Source organism: Nerophis ophidion, linkage group LG11, assembly GCF_033978795.1.
Source record: "Nerophis ophidion isolate RoL-2023_Sa linkage group LG11, RoL_Noph_v1.0, whole genome shotgun sequence".
In the NCBI taxonomy this organism is placed as follows: domain Eukaryota; kingdom Metazoa; phylum Chordata; class Actinopteri; order Syngnathiformes; family Syngnathidae; genus Nerophis; species Nerophis ophidion.
The window spans coordinates 20,581,990-20,604,891 of NC_084621.1; the positions used below are offsets into that span (position 1 = coordinate 20,581,990).

A 22,902-nucleotide genomic window follows, 5' to 3' on the forward strand; every position below is an offset into this window, starting at 1 on the left:
CAGACAACATAGCTCCTAGGATCATTGGGACACGCAAACTCCTCTACCACGGTAAGGTAGCAGCTCAGAGAGGAGTTATATTATATATATATTAATCATTTATTAATTAATTATGAGATATTACATAGGTATAGTTTATATCATTACATATCAATTATTTATGTGTAATTAATAATTGAGATATTGCATAGGTATTGTTTAGCTCATTACAGATTTGTGTATTAATAAATTATTATGATGTAATATTACATACGTATAGTTTATATCGTGACATTTTAAATTCATTATGAGATATTACATAGGTATTGTTTACAACACAACATAATACTATTTATGTATAATTTATTTTTAGGTATTTCTTATATCATCACGTTAATCATTTATGAATTATTAATTCATTATTAAATATTATGACATAGGGATCGTTTATATCATTACATATTATGTATGTGTAATCAATTATTATGATGTATTATTACATAGGTATTGTTTATATTACATAATTGTGTATTAATTAATTATGATGTATTATTACATACATATTGTTTATATTGTTACTTTTTTATTCATTATTATTACATAGGTATTGTTTATAGCATCACATTATTTATTTATGTATTATTAATTCATTAACAGGTATTACATAGATATTGTGTATATTGTCAAATATTTGTGTATTATTAATGCATTATTATGATGTATTATTACATATGTATTGTTCATTTATGTCGTTACATTAGTAATTTATTATTATGAGGTATTATATTACATAGGTATTGTTTATATCACATTAGTTATTCATGTATTAACTCATTATCTGGTATTATTACATAAGTACTGTTCATATCGTTACGGATTAATTCATTATGAGATATTACACAGGTATTGTTTTTATCACATATTTGTGTATTATTAATTATTATGATGTATTATTACATACGTATTGTTTATATTGTTACGTATTAATTCATTGTGATATATTACATAGGTATCGTTTATATCACCACATATTTGTGTTATGTAATAATACATCATAACAATGAATTAACAAGTATTGTTTGTATCGTTTCGGATTACTTATGTATTATTAATTAATTTATATCAGGTATTATTACCTAGGTATTATTTATATTATCACATATTACTGTTTATGTATGTTCAAATTCAGTATGAGGTATTATTACATATAAGTATTGTTTATAACATTACATATTATGTATTATTAATTCATTATTTTCTGTTTTTATCAAACTTTTTGCGTCCATCTTTACACGTTTGTGGTAGCGTCACAAAAGATAAAAACATTTTTTTTCTGTAAAGTTGCGGTCCAGCCCCGCAGTGAACAGTTTTCACTTCAGAAGTTTTCTCTTGTTTGTTTGTGCCGCAGCCTGCCCCGGGTCTACGTGATCAACAAGGAGATCTGCTCCAGGACCGTGTGTCGGCACGACGAGGACGTCCGAGGCGAGCCACCAGGTCACCTTTACACTCTCCGGCGGCCATTTGCAATAACCCTTCTTTTCTCCCCGTCCCATAGCCGAGATCTGCAGGGAACTGTCCGGCTGGCCCCGACGCGTCCAGAGGTCACCCGGCGGGAAGCGCTGTCGCCATCGCCGCGGCGACCTTAAAACCTGGGCCTGAACGTGGTGTCCCGGGCCCAAAAGTCCAAAGTCCAACATTGGACACCTGCGGGCTAACTTTAGAAGTGTCATAAATCATCCACACCGCGTCTGGATTACGTCCCTCGCTTTAAACCGGAGCGAAGAACGCACCGATATTGACTTTCATCCACGATAAGATCTGCTCAGTGATGCCACCTGGTGGTGGTCTGAGCACACTGCAGCTAGCACAACCCCCACTCCTTCTCGCTTCACCCACTCGCAGGATTCTCACAGGAATGAGGCAAAACCTACTGTGGATCGGGTCATATATATATATATATATATATATATATATATATATAGTAAAAGTTTTGTCCTACAGGATAAAAAAAAATGAAATTTTGTATTGATTTTAAGGATGAAAAATACCAAACTGGACCTTGCACGCTTTGATTTTTGACTGTGCCGTTGCCTGTGGAAAAAGTTAGGACACCCCATAATCTATATTATTTCATAATCACACCGTAGATGATTCTTGTCATAACGTCACAATGTATTCTTATGATATTCACCCCAAAAGAGACTTTTTGTCTCTGTGGAGAAATAAAAAGACATATGGCGGTTTGTTTGTGGTGACATTATTTATACGTTTGCATATTTCCATACGCACATTGTGGGACAAGAGATCACGTTAGGTGGGAGTAAAAGACTCGGTCAGGGTTAGAATGATCTTCTTCATTGCACTTCCCCTCACAAAACAAGCGACTCAGCATTATCCATCTGCATGTAAACGACAATAATCACGACAACAATAACACAAAAAAAAAAAAAAAAAAAAAGCAAGCGTCTTAAAAATACAAGCTTGGTCCCAACAAAAACTCACGTTCCAACCCGGACTTCAGAAGTGGTCAGTTACAACATTAACATTTATTCTACTAATGGTGAACTAATAAAAACACATCCTTCGGGATAAAAGACGATGACATCGTCGCTAAGTGGGACAGAGGTCACGACCTTCGCAAATGACTAAGCCGGGCTTAGCGGCCTTCCTCTAAATTTGTCCTCGTTAAGATAAACCACCAATCATCTGCTTCCTCACATACAACAGTTACAAGCGGCACTATTACTGCTGTGCACAGACACGCCACTAGAGGGTGCTAGAGACGGGTCATGAAATGAAACCTACTGCCAAACGGACAAAAAATATGAGGCTACGACACATAAATATATGTATGTATATATATGTACATATTTCAAATAAATATTCTCTGTACAGAAAATGCATTCATTGTTCACTGCATTGCCCTTCATAACGTTTCTACATCGTGTTCACAGTTAGATGGAGGGGCGCGACAAGACGGCAAGACTAAATTCTAAAATGTGACTCAGAAGGTGGAATTAATATTATTATTAATATTATCATTACTGTTATTGTTGATCGTTACAACTACAACTGGGGGGAGGGGCTTTCTGTACCCTGCGCGGCAGGGAGCGGTCAGGGAAAGCAACCTCGCCAAAGTGCTGCATAATGTTACTCAGAAGGGAGAGGAGAAAAAGAGAGAAAGGGAGAAGAGAGCGTGGAAGAGAGCATGAGGAAAGAGGGCACGAGAAGAGTGCAAGAGAGAGCCAAAGAAAAACAGTCAAAAAAGAGCAAAAAAAGGGAAGAGAGAGAGAGAAAAAGCAGGAAAAGAGAAAGAGTGAAAAAAAAAGAGAGTACGAAAAAAATAGAATAAAGGAAAGAGCGTAAAAATAGAGCATGAGGGGAAAAAATAAATAAATAAATAAAAAAAGACTCCCTTAGAGAGCGAAAAAGAAAGAGCTCAAGAGGATGAGAAAAAAAAAGAGAGAGCGAGAGAGAGAGAGATGAAACAGGAAACTCAAAAGATAAATGAGAAAAGAAGCTTGAGAGAGCGAGAGAACCTTGGTTCAGTTGGGGGGGTCAAAGTGCCCCCACAGGTCTGAGCTGGTGGTGACAGCAAGAGGGTTTGATGATGTCACAGAGTTGGAGTTACTGGAGTCCAGATCCAGCAGACAACCTGCTGGTGAAGATGACATTCACATTTATTAGAGTGAAGCTCCAGACTAATATGGTTACCATAGTAACCCAGCTGTCACTCAAACCTACAGTTTCTTATCTCTGGAATCATTTCTATAATGTTTGTTACGTTGTATTATATCCTTATGATGTCCTTATGTCCATATCAAATCCTTATTATGTCTATATTACATCCTTATGTCCATATTAAATTTATCTTATGTCCATATTATATCCTTATGACCATATTATGTCCAGATTACATCCATATTATATCCTTATGTCCATATTAAATCAATATTATGTCCTTATTTCTTTATTATATCCATATTATACCTATATTATGTCCATTACATATTCTTATTATGTCCATAATATACCCTTATGTCTATATTGTATCCATATTATGTCCATCATTTTCCCGTATTATGTCCTTAGTCCATATCGTCTCCTTAGGTCCATATTAAATCAATATTATGTACTTATTTATTTATTACATCCATATTATGCCTATATCATGTCCATATTATATCCTCATGTCTATATTGTATCCATATTATGTCCATATTATATCCTTAGTTCATATTATCTCCCTATGTCGATATTATATCCTTATTTCCATATTGAATCCATATTATGTCCATTTCATATCCATATTATGTCCATGTTATATGATTAAGTCCCTAATATATCCTCATATCTATATTGTATCCATATTATGTCCATGTTAAATCCGTATTAGGTCCTTAGTCCATATCATCTCCTTATTATGTCCATATTGTATCCTAATGTCCATATTAAATCCATATCCTGTCCTTATTTCTTTATATCCATTTTATGTTCACGTTATATCCTTATGTCCATATTAAATACTTATTTATTGTATCCATATTATGTCCATATCATATCCATATTATGTCCATTTTATATCACTATGGCCATATTGTATCCTCATGTCTAAATTGTATCCATATAATGTCCATATTATATCCATACTATGTCCTTAGTCCATATTATCTCCTTATGTCCATATTATATCCTAATGTCCATATTAAATCCATATCATGTCCTTTTTTTTTTTTAATTATATCTATATTATGTCCACGTTATATCCTTGTCCATATTAAATCCATATCATATCCATATTTTGCCTATATTATGTCCATTTTATATCCTTATGGACATATTATATTCTTATGTCTGTATTGTATCCATATTATGTCCATATTATATCCGTATTATGTCCTTAGTCCGTCCATATTATCTCCTTAGTATGTCCATTTGACCCATCCCCTTGTTCCACTGCCTGAGAGGGGAGGGGAGCAGTGAGCAGCAGCGGTGGCTGCATTAAGTCCTTGTGTCCATATTATATCAATATGTCCTTATTATATCCATATTATGTCCATGTTATATACATATTATATCATGTCCTCACTCTATCCATATTATATCAATATTAGGTTCATATTATGTCCATAGTATGTCTATATTATATCCTTATTATATAAATATTATGTCCATATTACATCCATAGTATGTCCATATTATATAAATATTATGTCTTCTTAGCCACCGATGCAATTATTAGTCGTCAAGAAGGCCGATAGGTAACATTTGCAGTAAATGTGCTGTAAACATAAATAGTACACTTCAGTTAACAGCTGGACAAGGCTTGAAGTTTTTTTTCAAATTTTTTTAAATAAACGTGGGACAAGTAGCGAGCGACATTGTGTACTTTATGTACAGTCTACATTATGTACGCCGTGTACATAATGTAGACAGTAAATGTGGCCAACAGCTGGGCAAAAATGTTTCTTTGCAACCAGTAGAGATCTGGCTACTGTAGTTATTAATCAAAGAAAAAGCTGACGTGTGGTGAGTCAACAGTCCACTAAATACACTCCTGACAGGAAAGGAGACAAATACAAGACAGGCAGCTTCCAATTACTCACCTGTGTCATTTCCTCCTGCAGGTGTCTGCTGCACGTTGTGGTTATTAGATCTGGATGAAGAAGGGGGCGGGGCTAGCTTGCCTCCTGGTGGAGGTGGAAGGATTCCAAAACCACCAGAACTCTGTGGACGAGGCCGGTCCTTTTTTTTGGATTGCTGGAAGAAATGACATGTGATGTGTAAACACATGTACAATCTGGCAGCTACAGGTGACTATTTGTGTGAAATATGACAGGTGGATTGGACAAAAGGCTGGCTGGCGCCCATAAAAAAGATAAAAATTTTACTTGAACAAAGAGATGAGGCACAGAACAACAACAGGAGGCGCTAGATGTCTGTAATCGCCTTAAACGTGTGTAAGTCCACACACTAGGAAACTAAAGCATGCTGTTGCCATTTTGATATTTTTCAACTTCAGAACAAATACAATATATAGATGTTTTTAACTTTTAGGGATCCTCTAGTTTGGTCCCGGGAACCCGAATAAATTACTAAAATATTGTTGTTTTATTCCCAATGCTTAAATCGTTAGATTAACTTCAGATCTGTGATCTGTCAATATGAAGTTGTTTTAATAATTTATGCACCTTTTTTTATTATTATTTTTTTTAATGAAAAATATTCTTAAATGGCAAAAACAGACTATATAAAATTATCCCTCCAAAATGTCCTAAATGGATATCTGATGTGCATTAAGTCATTGAGGCCTTAAATAAGTCAGTAATTCACAAAAACATATTTTTTTGTGCAACAAGTTTTGAAAAATATCCCATTAAAATAAGGGATTCAAAAGTGTTAAAAATAAGTCATACATACATATTTATACACATATATACATATATATACACATATACTGTATACATACACATATATATACATGCACATACATATATACATAGACACACACACACATATATATATATATACATACATATATATACACATATACATACATACATATATATATACACACATATATACATACATATATATACATACATATATATACACACATACATACATATATATATATATACACACATACATACATATACACACATATACATACATACATACATATATATATATACACACATACATACATATATATATATACACACATACATACATATACACACATATACATACATACATATATATATATACACACATATACATATATATATATATACACATATACATTCAGTATATACATACATATATACATACATATACTGTATATATATACACATTCTATATATATATATACACATACATACATATATATATGGGCTTCACGGTGGCAGAGGGGTTAGTGCGTCTGCCTCACAATACGAAGGTCCTGCAGTCCTGGGTTCAAATCCAGGCTCGGGATCTTTCTGTGTGGAGTTTGCATGTTCTCCCCGTGAATGCGTGGGTTCCCTCCGGGTACTCCGGCTTCCTCCCACTTCCAAAGACATGCACCTGGGGATAGGTTGATTGGCAACACTAAATTGGCCCTAGTGTGTGAATGTGAGTGTGAATGTTGTCTGTCTATCTGTGTTGGCCCTGCGATGAGGTGGCGACTTGTCCAGGGTGTACCCTGCCTTCCGCCCGATTGTAGCTGAGATAGGCGCCAGCGCCCCCCGCGACCCCGAAAGGGAATAAGCGGTAGAAAATGGATGGATGAGACGGATGGATGGATATATATATATATATACCCACACACATACATACATACATATATACACACATGTATATATACATATGTATATATATGTGTGTGTATATATATATATATATATATATACATACACAGTGTATATATATATATATATATACACACACACATATATATATATATATATCCGCACACATACATACATATATACACACATGTATATATACATATGTATATATGTGTGTGTATATATACAGTATATATATATATATATATATATATTCATACATACAGTGTATATATATATATATATATATACACACACACACACACACACACACACACACACACACACACAGTGAAGAAAATAATAATAATAATAAGTAAGATAATAGTTCTTCACCAGGTTTGCACAGACTGCAGGAGGGATTTTGGCCCACTCCTCCACACAGATCTTCTCTAGATCAGTCAGGTTTCTGGGCTGTCGCTGAGTAACACAGAATTTCAGCTCCCTCCAAAGATTTTCAATTGGATTTAGGTCTGGAGACTGGCTAGGCCACTCCGGAACCTTTATATGATTCTTACAAAGCCACTTCTTGGTTTTCCTGGTTGTGTGCTTTGGGTCATTGTCATTTTGGAAGATCCAGCCACAACTCATCTTCAATGATCTGACTGAGGGAAGGAGGTTTTTGGCCAAAATCTCACAATACATGGCTGCAGTCATCCTCTCCTTAATACAGTACAGTCGTCCTGTCCCATGAGCAGAAAAACACCCCAAAGCATGATGCTACCACCCCCATGCTTCACAGTAGGGATGGAGTTCTTGGGATGGTACGCATCATTCTTCTTCCTCCAAACACGCATAGTGGAATTATGACCAAAAAGGTCAAATTTGGTCTTATCTGTCCACAAATCTTTCTCCCATGACTCCTCTGGATCATCCAAATGGTCATTGGCAAACTTAAAACGGGCCTTAATGTGTGCTGATTTAAGCAAGGGAACCTTCCGTGCCATGCATGATTTCAAAGCATGACGTCTTAGTGTATTACCAACAGTGACCATGGACACAGTGGTCCCAGCTCTTTTCAGGTCATTGACCAAGTCCTGCCGTGTAGTCCTGGGCTGATTCCTCACCTTTTTAAGCATCATTGAGACCCCACGAGGTGATATCTTGCATTGGGCTCCACTCCGATTGAGATTGACCGTCATGTTTAGCTTTTTTCATTTTCTAATGATTGCTCCAACAGTGGACATTTTTTTACCAAGCTGCTTGGCAATTTCTCCAAAGCCCTTTCCATCCTTGTGGAGTTGTACAATTTTGTCTCTGGTGTCTTTGGACAGCTCTTTGCAGTTAGCCATGCTGAATGTTTGGGTCTTACTGATTGTATAGGGTGGACATGTGTCAATATGCAGTAAAAGACCTCACAAAGCTGCATCTGATTCAGGATAATACAGTGGAGTGGAGGAGGACTTTTAAAGGCGGACTAACAGGTCTTTGAGGGTCAGAATTCTAGCGGATAGACAGGTGTTCAAATACTTATTTTCAGCTGTATCACACGAATAAATTGTTAAAAAATCATAGATTGTGATTTCTGGATTTTTCTTTTTAGGTTATCTCTCATACAGTGGACATGCACATATTGTGAAAATTTCAGACCCCTCCATGATTTCTAAGTGGGAGAACTTGCAAAATAGTAGGGAGTTCAAACACTTATTTTCTTGACTGTATGTATATATATATATATATATATATATATATATATATATATATATATATATACGATTAAAATTTTAAATCAAAGTTAATCGCACTATTTCTCCGATTAATCGCGATTAACTGCATTGTATACGCAAAGCCCAATAATGAATTCGAAAGAAGTGTGTAGTGCACCTTTATTGGAATATTCTCCCACATGAACAAAAGCGCCAAAACATTTGTTGTGCAAACACAATTTAAATCAGTCCTTGTAAACAGTAGCAGTTAAATAGCACATTTTATGAAAATCAACTCAAAAAATGTAAATACAAACATTTAAGCTTATTGCCACTGCCAGGGTATTTAAGTTATCCTGTTTGTTATGGAAAATAAATATAATCTACATACAAATCTCTGAGCCACAATCATAACATCTGAACAGCCATTTTCTAAATTAACAGCAGAAACATTTTTTTTTTATCAGGGATCTTATGTTTAAAAAAACTATATTATAGGTAGTGGGCTGATTTAGGGAATTTTTGATCAGATAATCCGTAGTAGCAATATTATTAATGTTGTGTTTATTCTGCGTAGTGCACTTAAAATAATTATGACCATATCTAGGAATTGATATGATGGGAATTTTCCGATTGTTTGCTTGGTGCTTTGATAAACTGAACGCATCATATACGTGGTACTATATTGTGATGTTATGAGCCAGGGAAAAAAGAACTACCCTACCCAGCATGCAACAGGAGTGACGCGGTAGCCCGGTATAGGTTGTGTCGCCATGACGGCATCTTGTATGTTGTGATATGCACGCTCTGAAAGCAAACGTTAAGAACTCAGCCAACACTCGTCGTCTGCATTATTCATAAATAGACAGACAACACATATACTCCGCTGCTTCACAGGCCGCTGGATGTAGCCGGCAAAGTATTCCCATGCTAGCTAGCCGGTCTAGCAAGCACGTGTCATTCAGTCCAAAACAGCCCGATCTATCCACATCCAGAATTGTCTGGCGGTCGTAAGTGATCCCGGAGTGACCACGCTGTAAGCCAGCCATGAAATTTGCAGAATTGTCCGGTATTTTTGCCAAATGTTCCATCTTTACCAAGAGCCCCTCGTCCGGGCGACGCCATCTTGTTAAGAAAAGGCGTTAACAAAATAAAAGCATGTAAACAACATACGCAAATGTGCGATAAAATAATTGTCGGCGTTAATAGATTGATGAGTTAACTCGTAATTAACGCATTAATTTGCCCACCCCTAATATATATATATATATAACTATATATATATAACATAACATATATATAAGATATATATATATATATATATATATATACACACACACACATACTGTACATATATATACATACACATACATATATATAAACATATATACACACACACATATATATATATATACATACGTATATACACATACGTATATACACATACGTATATACACATACGTATATACACATACGTATATACACATACGTATATACACATATATATATATATATATATATATATATATATATATATATATATATATATACACACACACATACATCATTAAATACCAATAATCTATAGACCAATATAAAACATTTATACAGTTAGATAGTTTTCAGCAATAGCATACTCGATTATTTTAATGACATATTTTTAAAAATGTTTTACCCTAATCTGCAGATGGAATAAATATACACCCTCGCCATGATATGTGGAAATAGTTTTGAAATGGGACAAAAGTAGTTTTAATTTCCATGGTGCCGCCATTGTTGTTACCCCAATGTTGAGTGTGATGGTTTGGCCCTCTTTGAAGCCCAGGTCTAGTTTTGGAGTAGAGTCTGGAGCCTGGGCCTGTTTGCTGAACTCATCTTCCTGTTTGACCCACCTGAAAACACCAGAGTCATCAACACACAAATATATTCAAAATAACTGAGTAAAGCCCAAGTATGTGTTTAGAACTGCAATTGTTGACATACTTGAAATGGTCCTGCAGTGCAACATTGAAGTCAAAGGAATCCCCTCGGTCCCCAAACCCGATGCCAATGAAGGCACTGCGGCCTGCGAAGAGAAATGGTGTCAAATGATGCTCATGCGACAACAACAACAGAACACTAAGCACCCACCGTTATCATCCTGGATGCGGAGCACAAAGTATCGGCTCGAGTCGCTCACTGTTTCCAGGGCGATGCCAGGATACTCATCCACGGGCGCCTGGGCAAACAGCTCTCCTGCAGGGTGCCACCACACGTAGGGTATAAACAACGTACCATATAATTCATATAGCTTTTAATACTTCCGTCCAATCGCGATAATGCACGTCAATGGCATATTCTACCTGCCTGGTGTTTGGTGTCACCTGCATGGAGTTTACTCAATATACCGTATATTTCGGACTAAGGGTCGCAGTTTTTTTTATAGTTTGGCCGGGGGTGCGACATATACTCCGGAGCGACTTGTGTGAAATTATCAACACATTACCGTAAAATATCAAATACCGTATTTTCCGCACTATAAGGCGCACTAAGGCGCACATTCGATGAATGGCCTATTTAAAAAAACTAATTAAAAAAAAAAGAATATATACTACATTAGAGGCTGGGGTTGCGTTATGCATCCTTTAGATCAGGGGTCACCAATCTTTCTGAAACCAAGAGCTACTTCTTGGGTACTGATTAATGCGAAGGGATACCTGTTTGATACACATTTTAATAAATTGCCAGAAATAGCCAATTTGCTCAATTTACCTTTAATAAATAAATCTATTATATATATGAAGAAAATGGGTAGTTCTGTCAGTCATTCCATCGTACATTTTTTTCTTTTTACGGAAGGTTTTTTTGTAGAGAATAAATAATGAAAAAAACACTTAATTGAACGGTTTAAAAGAGGAGAAAACACGAAAAAAATTTAAATTTAATTTTGAAACATTGTTTATCTTCAATTACGACTCTTTAAAATTCAAAATTCAACCGAAAAATATGTAAAGAAAAAACTATCTGATTCGAATCTTTTTGAAAAAAAAAAAAAAAAAAAATACTTATGGAACATCATCAGTAATTTTTCCTGATTAAGATTAATTTTAATGACATGTTTTAAGTACGTTAAAATCCAATCTGCACTTTCTTAGAATATATAAGAAATTGGACCAAGCTATATTTCTAACAAAGACAAATCATTATTTCTTCTAGATTTTCGGGAACAAAAATTTTAAAAGAAATTCAAAAGAATTTGAAATAAGATTTAAATTTGATTCTACACGTTTTCTAGATTTGCCAGAATAGTTATTTGGAATTTCAATCATAAGTAGTTTGACGAAATATTTCACAAATATTCTTCGTCAGAAAAACAGAAGGTAAAATGAAGAATTAAATTAAAATGTATTTATTGTTCTTTACAATAAAAAAAATTAATTTACTTGAACATTGATTTAAATTGTCAGAAAAGAAGAGGAAAGAATTTAAAAGGTAAAAAGGTATGTGTTTAAAAATCCTAAAATAATTTTTAAGGTTGTATTTTTTCTCTAAAATTGTCTTTCTGAAGGTTGTAAGAAGCAAAGTAAAAAAATAAATGAATTTATTTAAACAAGTGAAGACCAAGTCTTTAAAATATTTTCTGAGATTTTCAAATTCTATTTGAGTTTTTTCTCTCTTAGAATTAAAAATGTCGAGCAAAGCGAGACCAGCTCGCTAGTAAATAAATAACATTTTAAAAATAGAGGCAGCTCACCGGTAAGTGCTGCCTTTTTGAGCTATTTTTAGAACAGGCCAGCGGGCGACTCATCTGGTCCTTAAGGGCTACCTGGTGCCCGCGGGCACTGCGTTGGTGACCCCTGCTTTAGAATGTCAACAAAACAGTCGGATAGGTCAGTCAAACTTTTTTAATAGATTACAAACCAGCGTTCTGACAACTCCGTTCACTCCCAAAATGAATAAACAGCTGTTTTATTATTTTCCCCGATTCAAAAAACACGTAAAAAACAGTCTGATACTGTTACGGTAAATCAAACGTTAGTGCAATCACAATATAGTAACACTCGAAATAGTGCAAAACAATATTATATCAATAACTCAATGTTGCTCAAACGATAATGTCACACAACACAACACAACACAACACAACACACAAAATAAACATATAAAACTCACTTTATTAAGTTATTCCTCTTCCACGAATCCCTCAAATTCTTCTTCTTCAGTGTTTAAATCAAACAGTTGGGCGAATACGGCATCCAACATGGACGTCTCGTCGAAGTCGTCTTTAAACGAGTCAGTGTCGCTGCTGTTAATGTTAAATTCTCTCGCTGCTGCTCTATTCCCGTGTTCTACTGTGTGACTGATCGCCTTGAGTTTAAACTTTGCGTCGGAAGCATGTCTCTTAATAGGAGCCATTTTTGGGTCTTTACATAAACACACAGAAACGGCACGCCTCCCGCAGTCATATATCCCAGCATGCACCGCGCGCTTCTTCTTCTACGGGGGAAAATTAAGTTGGCGGCTGCTTATTGTAGCTGCGAGACCTCCATTCATCCATTTTCTACTGCTTATTGTGGCTCAATATTGGTCCATATATAAGGCGCACCGGATTATAAGGCACTCTGTCAGCTTTTGAGAAAATTTTAGGTTTTTAGGTGCGCCTTATAATGCGGAAAATACGGTAATATTATTTATCTCATTCGCGGAAGAGACGAAGAAAATGTCAGCAATCGTCACACACCCGTCAGGAATCGTCACATACACGTCAGCCAATAAGAATTCTGCGGGGGAGGGTCATGGTAGAAGTGCATTGTGGATCATGGGACGGCATGGCGAAGTTGGTAGAGTGGCTATGCCAGCAATCGGAAGGCTACTGGTTCAATCCCCACCTTCTACGATTCTAGTCACGTCATTTGTGTCCTTGGGCAAGACACTTCACCCTTGCCTCTGATGGGTCCTGAGCGCCTTGCATGGCAGCTCCCGCCATCAGTGTGTGAATGTGTGTGTGAATGGGCAAATGTGGAAATACTGTCAAAGCGCTTTGGGCTCCTTAAAAAGGGGTAGAAAAGCGCTATACAAGTACAACCCATTTACCATTTAACTGCTATATGCTACTGCTGTAGCTATTTAAATGGATCATTTCATCGTTGGCGGTAACCTATAGAAACTGAGAAGGGCTGAACAAAAATGGCACCGAAAAGGAAATCATGTACTGCAAATTACAAGCTGGTCGTAGTGAAATATGCAGCAAAAAACGACAAGAAGTAGCGGCGCATACCCTTGGAGTCGGCAGAGTTGTTTAGAAGAGACATCGAGGAAGAAGATTTCATGGGATTTATCGATTAGGAGTGACAGATTGTTTGGTAAAGGTATAGCATGTTCTATATGTTATAGTTATTTGAATGACTCTTACCATAATATGTTACGTTAACATACCAGCCACTTTCTCAGTTGGTTATTTATGCCTCATATAACGTACACTTATTCAGCCTGTTGTTCACTATTCTTTATTTATTTTAAATTGCCTTTCAAATGTCTGTTCAGGGTGTTGGGTTTTATCAAATAAATTCTCCCAAAAATGTGACTTATACGTTTTTTTCCTTCTTTATTATGCATTTTCGGCCGGTGCGACATATACTCCAGAGAGACTTATAATGCGAAAAATATGGTAGGTCATCAAATCTCAGCTGTAACATCTTACTGAGATCATTTAGGACCAAAACACTTAAAACAAGTAAAACACTCCAACATAAAATCTGCTTCGTGAGAAGAATTAACTTATCAGGCAGAAAATAAGCAAATATCAGCCTTATTTGAGATATTTCATCTTACTTAGATTTCACTTTTTGCAGTGTAGCTCTGGAGAGAGAGAACCGGGGTAAATAAAGGTCGAAGCAATCCCTAAAACGGTCGCCCGTCTCTCATGCTTTTGTCCACCTGGGTTGTTCCGCCTTGACGGGTATGGCAACTGAAAGTTTACTCGATGTGTGTGCCGAGCCCATTAAAGGAGAGGAAATAATAATAATAATATTGAGCGTGCATAGATAATGAATCAGGGGGGAGCTCATCATGGAGCAGAACCGAGGCCAATTCTAAGGCGTTTTATTTTGCTGTACGGCACAATAAAGACTTCAGGCCTTGCCTCATTCTCGCTCACCTGATATTTTGTCCTCAAGTTTCACGTAGGCCACTTTTCCCTTCGCCACCACTCGCATGCGTCCCGACCAATCAGGAGTGTCCAGCTTCCAATCAGCAGCCCTGGGAAACACAAGCATACAGACATTAATTGCATAGAGCAGAGCAGTGTTTTTCAACCACTGTCGTGGCACACTAGTAATTGGTCCAAATTTTTTTTTTTTGCAAATCAATCATCTCGGATAAGCGGAAAAAGATGGATTGCGAATCAATAATTATAATCTGCAAATAATGTGCTGTGGCTTAGTGCCTGTGCTGTGTAAAACTCGGCAGGACAACCACGCAATACTCCATGTCAGTAGGTGGCAGCAACTAGTTCATTGTAAAAAGTCGGAATGTGTCGGGTGAGACGGGGACGGTTTGTTGTGATCCCAAAATGCAGACCACAGCGGTAAAAACCCCCAAAAATGAACAAAAAGGGAAAGGAAAAAGGCAGCGGCTATGCAAAACGAAAGTAATGCTAAACAGAAACGGATTGCTGGACGACAGCAAAAACTTACGGCGTCCACTAAGTACATCCGTACATCACATGACATTCAACAATGTCCACACAAAGAAGGATAGCAGCTAGGGCCGGACCATATATCGATTTGCTCAATATATTGCGGGGTTGTCTCTGTGCTATATAGAAAATGACTATATTGTGATATTGGAGTATATGTTCTCACGCAGTTGCTTTTAGCTGCAGGCATTCCCACTGTTGTCTCTCCTTCTCACAGACAGCAAGCGCACCTTCTTACATAAGTCCCATGCGTATACGCCCTCGCGGAGCAGAGAGGTAGCGGCATGGGTAACGTTAGCTGTGATGCTAGCGGAGCCGTGCAGGCGGTAAGACGAGAGAGAGAAGGTTCCAATCTGGCAACAAGAAAAACAGCAGGAGGTCCATCGTCTGGCGGTGGTTTGGCTTCAAGCGGGAAGATGTTGAACAGACAACCGTAATATGTCAAGTATGCGGCAAAAGCGTTGCTGCAAAAAGTAGCACCACTGCTCATTTGTAGCATCATTTGGAAAAGTCCCCCGTTAGAGAATGAAGAGTGCTTGAAACTCCGCATGGCAACATCTCCGGTTGGTGGTACCCAACACCGGTCCACATGTCAACATCTCCGGTCGGTGCCTTGACTCACATATTAACTTGAAGTGCCATCCCATTGCCAACTCATAGGGTTCGATATGATGTCATTCACCTTTTGCAGTTATTACAGCTTCAACTCTTCTGGGAAGGCTGTCCACAAGGTAGCGGAGTTTGTTTATAGGAATTTTCCACCGTTCTTCCAAAAGCGCATTGGCGAGGTCACACACAGATGGTGGTGGAGAAGACCTGGCTCTCAGTCTCCGTTCTAATTCCCCCCTAAAGGTGTTCTATCGGGTTCAAGTCAGGACTCTGAGCAGGCCAGTCAAGTTCATTCACACCAGATTCTGTCATCAATGTCTTTATGGACCTTGCTTTGTGCACTGGTGCACGGTCGTGTTGGAAGAGGAAGGGGCCCGCTCCAAACTGTTCCCACAAGGTTGGGAGCATGGACTTTTCCAAAATGTTTAGTTATCCTGGAGCATTCAAAGTAGGGCTGGGCGATATTGCCTTTTTTTAATATTGCAATATTTTTAGGCCATATCGCGATATACGATATATATTACGATATTTTGCCTTGGGCTTGAATGAACACCTGATGCATATAATCACAGCAGTATGATGACTCTATGTGTCTACATTAAAACATAGTTCTTCATACTGCATTAATATATGCTACTTTTAAACTTTCATGCAGAGAGGGAAATCACAACTAAGTCAATTGACCAAAAGTGTATTTATTAAAGTTATTAAGCAATGGCACAAACATTCAAGTCATTTCCAAAACATAAATTGCAAGCTTGTCAGAGACATTTTAAGTGTCAAATAAAAATTAGTTGCATAACAGGAAATCAAATAGTATTTGTCCTTCATTATGTGGTATGTTACTAAGGTTATGAAATTCTCTTCATTCTCTAGCAAGTGACTTCACAAACGATGCTACATATTAGCAGTAATGCTACTGTTTATAGCAACGCTTTTGCCCCCCACTTGACAAATTACGGTTGTCTGTTCGACATATTCCCACTTGAAGCCGAACCACTGCCAGACGATGAAATCCCTGCTGTTTTTATTGGGAATTAAGTCTTACTTCATTTGTTTCCAGATCCGAAACCTTTTTTTTCTCTCGTACGGCTACATTAGCGGCTAACATTAGCCACGTCGCTACCTCTCTGCCCTTTTTTTTTTTTTGCCTCTGCCCTGCGAGGGTGTGTATGTGACGTGTGACGTATGTAAGCCTGATTGTCTGTGAGAAGGAGAGACAGGAAAGAGCGAGGAGAGCCTGAAGTGTACGCCCGCAGCTAAAAGTCCTGCGTGTGAACGTATATTCGAATATTACGATATAGTCATTTTCTATATCGCACAGAGACAAACCTGCGATATATCGTATATATCGCCCAGCCCTAATTCAAAGCTCCTTTCACTGGAACTAAAGGGGCCAAGCCCAACTCCTGGAAAACAACCCCACACCATAATTCCTCCTCCACCAAATTTCACACTCATTTGGATGGGTGGCCAAATACTTTTGGCAATATATCGTATGTCTGCGGATACAGGACTGCCAATCACAACAAAATAAAAATATTGGCTGAATCGTAAATACAAACCACAATTGTGAATGTAGTTTTCTGTAATAGTGTATGTATTGCACACACATACAACAAACGTCATGCTAGCTGGATGCTACATCAAAAGACATAATAGTGGTTAGCATGCTACATCAAAGGGCATACAAGAGGTTAGCTCAAATAGCATACTAGCGGTTAGCATAATGCTACATCAAACAGCATATTAGCGGTTAGCATGATGCTACATCAAACAGCATACTGGCGGTTAGCATGACGCTACATCAAACAGCATACTGGCGGTTAGCATGATGCTACATCAAACAGCATACTTGCGGTTACCATGATGCTACATCAAACAGCATACTGGCGGTTAGCATGATGCTGCATCAAACAACATATTAGCAGTTAGCATGATGCTACATCAAACAAGATATTAGCAGCTAGCATCATGCTACATCAAACAGCATATTAGCAGTTAGCATGATGCGACATCAAACAGCATACTAGCAGTTAGCATGATGAGACATCAAACAGCATACTGAACCGAGCCCACACCGACCTGGACAAGCCTGCAAGCAGTGTGTGGGTAAGGTTTTTTTTACTTCTCCAGTGCTTTCAATACTATACAGCCTGGGCTACTGGGTGTGAAGTTGGAGAAGATGCAGGTGGAGGCCCCCTTGGTGTCTTGGGTTGTAGATTACCTGACTGACAGACCACAGTACATTCGACTGCAGGACTGTGTGTCTGACAGGCTGGTCAGCAACACCGTCCTCTCCCCCTTCCTCTTCACCATTTACACCACCGATTTCCACTATCAGTCAGAGTCCTGCCGCCTTCAGAAGTTTTCTGATGACTCTGCGATAGTGGGGTGTATTGGGGATGGTGATGACGAGGAATACAGGGCACTGGTGGAGGACTTTGTCACATGGCGTGGAAAGAACCACCTCCAGCTCAATGTGACGAAGACCAAGGAGCTGGTTGTGGACCTGGGAAGGACGAGGAGTACTCCGGTGACCCCTGTTTACATCAGGGGGGTGGATGTGGACATGGTTGAGGATTATAAATACCTCGGAGTACACATCGACAACAAGCTGGATGGGTCAAAACTAGGGATGCACCGAAATGAAAATTTGTGGCCGAAGCCGAATAAAATTTAAACGCTTGGCTGAAGGCCGAATACCGAATAATTATTGCAGTTTTTCACAATTTTTTTTATATTGCATAAATAGCCTAGAATACATTTTTAGGCATGTTTTTCAAATAAAGTGAATTATTATTGAATATCGACATTTTATTAATATTCGAGGTAGCCTTTGCTTTTCAGAGAAAGCACAAAGTTTTTCATTTATATTAGGCCTTCAAACAAAACATGCATTCCCAAAAAAAATAAAGTGCATTAAAGTGGATAAACCCACAACAAATGAATTATTGTCCTTTCGGCAAAAGTCTGCTTAGCCACAGTAGATAGGCTAATAATGTAAACAGAAGGCTTAAGTAAATCTCAATTAAGTGTGTGTGCTTGTAACATCATACACTTATACAGGTAGCCTACACAACAGGCTAATAATGTAAACAGAAGGCTCAAGTAAATCTCAATTAAGTGTGTGTGCTTGTAACGTCATACACTTATACAGGTAGCCTACACAACAGGCTAATAATGTAAACAGAGGCCCCAGTAAATCTCGGTAAGTGTGTGCTTGTAACCTCATACACTTATACAGGTAGCTTACACAACAGGCTAATATTGTAAACAGCAAACACACACAATGTCTGCTCGGTATCGTGTAACGGGGCTCAATGTGCTCCATGAGTCTCCGAAAGCCAATGTCCTGTACAACACTAAACGGTTGATCATCCAAAGCCATAAACTCCATTACTTTCTTTGTGATTCCGTTTGCTTTGGCACTGTCAGTCACAAACTTTTTCGTCCTCTCAAAGACGTCGGCCACGAGGCACCACCTCAAGACAGCTTGGCTGAACATTCTTTGCAAAGTGCAATACTTTTGTCACTTTCCGAGACTTTAAAATATCTCCACACTGCTGACATTTTTCAGTAAGGCGCCGGGTTACGTAACCACGTCACTGCACCTTGGTTGATTGCGTCACCGCGTCAAAAAATTGCATCATTGCGTCACACGCGACTATTCGGCCTTGCTTTTAACTCATTCCACCGAAGGCCAAATGTGGCTTTTTTTGCCATATTCGGCCGAATATATTCGATTACCAATTATTTGGTTCATCCCTAGTCAAAACACGCTGAGACCCTCTGTACAAAAATGTTGAAGATGTTCTACGAGTCGGTGGTGGCGGGCGCCTTCTTGTACGCCGTGGCTTGCTGAGGCAGCGGGCTGAGAGCGAGGGACACAAACAGACTGGACAAGCTGGTAGAGAAGGCCAGTAACTTGGTAAGAGTGGAGCTAGACTCTCTGGCGGTGGTATCAAGAGAGGAGAAGTCTAGCAAAACTCTTAGCCATTATGGACAACACCTCCCATTCACTACACTCGGACCTTGCGGAGAGAATGAGCACGTTCAGTGGAAGGCTCAGACTCCCAAAATGCAACACGGAACGACACAGGAGGTCCTTCATACCGACAGCCATCAGACTGTATAATGCAAATGTAGAAGCATTTAAGTCTCACCTCAAAACTCATTTGTATACTCTAGCCCAGGGGTCACCAACGCGGCGCCCGCGGGCACCAGGTAGCCCATAAGGACCAGATGAGTCGCCCGCTGGCCTGTTCTAAAAATAGCTCAAATAGCAGCACTTACCAGTGAGCTGCCTCTATTTTTTTTATTTTTTTATTTACTAGCAAGCTGGTCTCGCTTTGCTCAACATCTTTAATTCTAAGAGAGACAAAACTCAAATAGAATTTGAAAATCCAAGAAAATATTTTGAAGACTTGGTCTTCATTTGTTTAAATAATTTTTTTTTTTTTTTTAACTTTTCATCTTATAACTTTCAGAAAGACAATTTTAGAGAAAAAAATACAACCTTAAAAATGATTTCAAGATTTTAAAACACATATACCTTTTTACCTTTTAAATTCCCTCTTTTTCTTTCCTGACAATTTAAATTAATGCTCAAGTATTTTTTTTTTATTATTACTGTAAAGAAAAATAAATACATTTTAATTTAATTCTTCATTTTAGCTTCTGTTTTTTCGACGAATAATATTTGTGAAGTATTTCTTCAAACTTATTATGATTAAAATTCAAAAAAATTATTCTGGCAAATTTAAAAAATCTGTAGAATCAAATTTACATCTTATTTCAAAGTGGATTTTAACCTATTTAAAAAATGTCATCAAAATTCCAAAATTAATCTTAATCAGGAAAAATTACTAATGTTGTTCGATAAATTATTTTTTAAAATTTTTTAAAAAAGTTTCGAATGAGCTAGTTTTTCTCTTCATTTTTTTTTGGTTGAATTTTAAAGAGTCGAAATTGAAGATAAACTATGTTTCAAACTGTAATTTTCCTCGTGTTTTCCCCTCTTTTAAACCGTTCAATTAAGTGTTTTTTTTTCATCATTTATTCTCTACAAAAAAAAAACTTCCGTAAAAGGAAAATAAATGTACGATGGAATGACGGACAGAAATACCCATTTTTTTAAATATATATATGAATGTATTTATTAAAGGTAAATTGAGCAAATCGGCTATTTATGGCAATTTAAGTGTGTATCAAACTGGTAGCCCTTCGCATTAATCAGTACCCAAGAAGTAGCTCTTGGTTTTCAAAAAGGTTGGTGACCCCTGCTCTAGCCTTTAAATATACCCCCTTTTTAGACCAGTTGATCTGCCGTTTTTCTTTTTCTCCTCTGTCCCACTCTCCCTTGTGGAGGGGGTCCAGTCCGGTGGCCATGGATGCAGTACTGGCTGTCCAGAGTCGGGACCCAGGATGGACCGCTCGCCTGTTTATAGGCTGGGGACATCTCTGAGCTGCTGATCCGCCTCCACTATGGACGGGACTCTCGCTACTGTGTTGGATCCACTTTGGACTGGACTCCCATGGTTGTGTTGGATCCACTATGTATTGAACTCTCACAGTATCATGTTAGACCTGCTTGACATCCATTGCTTTCGGTTCCCCTGGGGAGGGGGGGAGGGGGGGTTGCCCACATATCCAGTCCTCTCCAAGGTTTCTCATAGTCATCATTGTCACTGTCGTCCCACTGTGTGTGAGTTTTCCTTGCCCTTAAGTGGGCTCTACCGAGGATGTCGTTGTGGTTTGTGTTGTGGTTTGTGCATCCCTTTGAGACACTAGATATTTAAGGCTATATATATATATAAACATTGACTGATGGCTATTAGCGGTTAGCATGATGCTACATCAAACAGCATGCTAGCGGTTAGCATGATGCTACATCAATCAGGTCGCCGCCGGAACCTCTCGTCCGACCTCGCGGTCCGGCCGCCGCAGCCGCCACCGCCGCGCCCTCACCTGATAGCCCGGTTGGATGCTCTGGGTGGGATCCGGTACACGTTGACTTCAGGTTTGACACAGAGGACCGACTCATACTCGAAGTGACCCTCCGTCGCCATCTTGACGTTTCAATTGGGGTCAGTCGCTTGCCGCTGTTATTGGTAAATGTGGTGGGCCGTAGGGTACAAAGTAGTGGCGCACTTCAATTTCACTGACTAACTTTAAGGTGAAATAATGCTCAAATTGTTGAAATATTTTCTGTGATTATCGTTCACCTTCAGTATTATGGTCATATTTAACATCTTTACCGCGACATTTGTACTATACATCAACATAAAGATTTTACCTGCCTTTCTAAGTTTGCCATTACGGTTTAATGAATTCGTAGAGATTTAAGAGTCATGCCCGAATGCAGCCGACCAGCGACCCCAAAAGGAACAAGCAGAAAAAAATAAAAAATAAAATAAATAAATAAATAAATAAAAAGATTGATCACGTCAACGGAAAAATAAAAAAAAATAATTAAATAATAAATAAATAAAAATTATTAATCACGTGAACGGAAGTAAAAAGATCACTAGCGTAAATACTTTAAAATGTACTCCTTTGTAAACCACTACATATTGCATATTTTGTGTTTTTGCCATTAAAAAAACATTTTTTATGTATTATTATTATTATTATTATTATTACAAAAAGGGCATGAAAC

General features: G+C 37.8%; 2 protein-coding genes across 5 annotated transcripts in view; one reads left to right on the forward strand and one right to left on the reverse strand.

The window, feature by feature from the left end:
• The window catches only part of mfap5 (microfibril associated protein 5), a 19,449-nt gene extending 17,227 nt beyond the window's left edge, over positions 1 to 2,222 (forward strand). The window contains exons 6-7 of the mRNA XM_061915347.1: positions 1,388 to 1,461; positions 1,535 to 2,222. Of these exons, the coding sequence (XP_061771331.1) occupies positions 1,388 to 1,461; positions 1,535 to 1,638 (178 nt within the window). The 3' untranslated portion in view covers positions 1,639 to 2,222. The remainder of the gene's footprint in view (positions 1 to 1,387; positions 1,462 to 1,534) is intronic.
• necap1 (NECAP endocytosis associated 1) lies at positions 2,221 to 22,360 on the reverse strand. 4 transcript variants are annotated; one of them, XM_061915346.1, is made up of 8 exons: positions 22,212 to 22,360; positions 15,093 to 15,193; positions 11,087 to 11,191; positions 10,940 to 11,021; positions 10,740 to 10,848; positions 5,586 to 5,739; positions 3,519 to 3,634; positions 2,221 to 2,378 (listed from the first exon to the last, which is right to left on the reverse strand). In XM_061915346.1, exons 1-7 carry the CDS (start codon positions 22,310 to 22,312, stop codon positions 3,525 to 3,527), a joined length of 762 nt encoding a protein of 253 aa, XP_061771330.1. In that variant the 5' UTR covers positions 22,313 to 22,360; the 3' UTR covers positions 2,221 to 2,378; positions 3,519 to 3,524. The 4 variants fall into 4 exon arrangements, with proteins under 4 accessions (XP_061771330.1, XP_061771328.1, XP_061771329.1 ...); XM_061915344.1 differs by having other exon boundaries at positions 3,519 to 3,637; XM_061915345.1 differs by having other exon boundaries at positions 2,221 to 3,634.
• Positions 22,361 to 22,902: the final 542 nt, after the last annotated feature.

What these genes read in the sequence shown, in the direction of transcription:
- necap1 (XM_061915344.1), bottom strand. Translation starts at nt 22,312, where the DNA reads ATGGCGACGGAGGGTCACTTCGAGTATGAGTCGGTCCTCTGTGTCAAA. An exon ending in GCATCCAACCGGGCTATCAG is followed by an intron (nt 15,194 to 22,211) that starts GTGAGGGCGCGG and finishes TGTGTTTCCCAG; the next exon opens with GGCTGCTGATTGGAAGCTGG. An exon ending in GCACTGCAGGACCATTTCAA is followed by an intron (nt 10,849 to 10,939) that starts GTATGTCAACAA and finishes TGGTGTTTTCAG; the next exon opens with GTGGGTCAAACAGGAAGATG.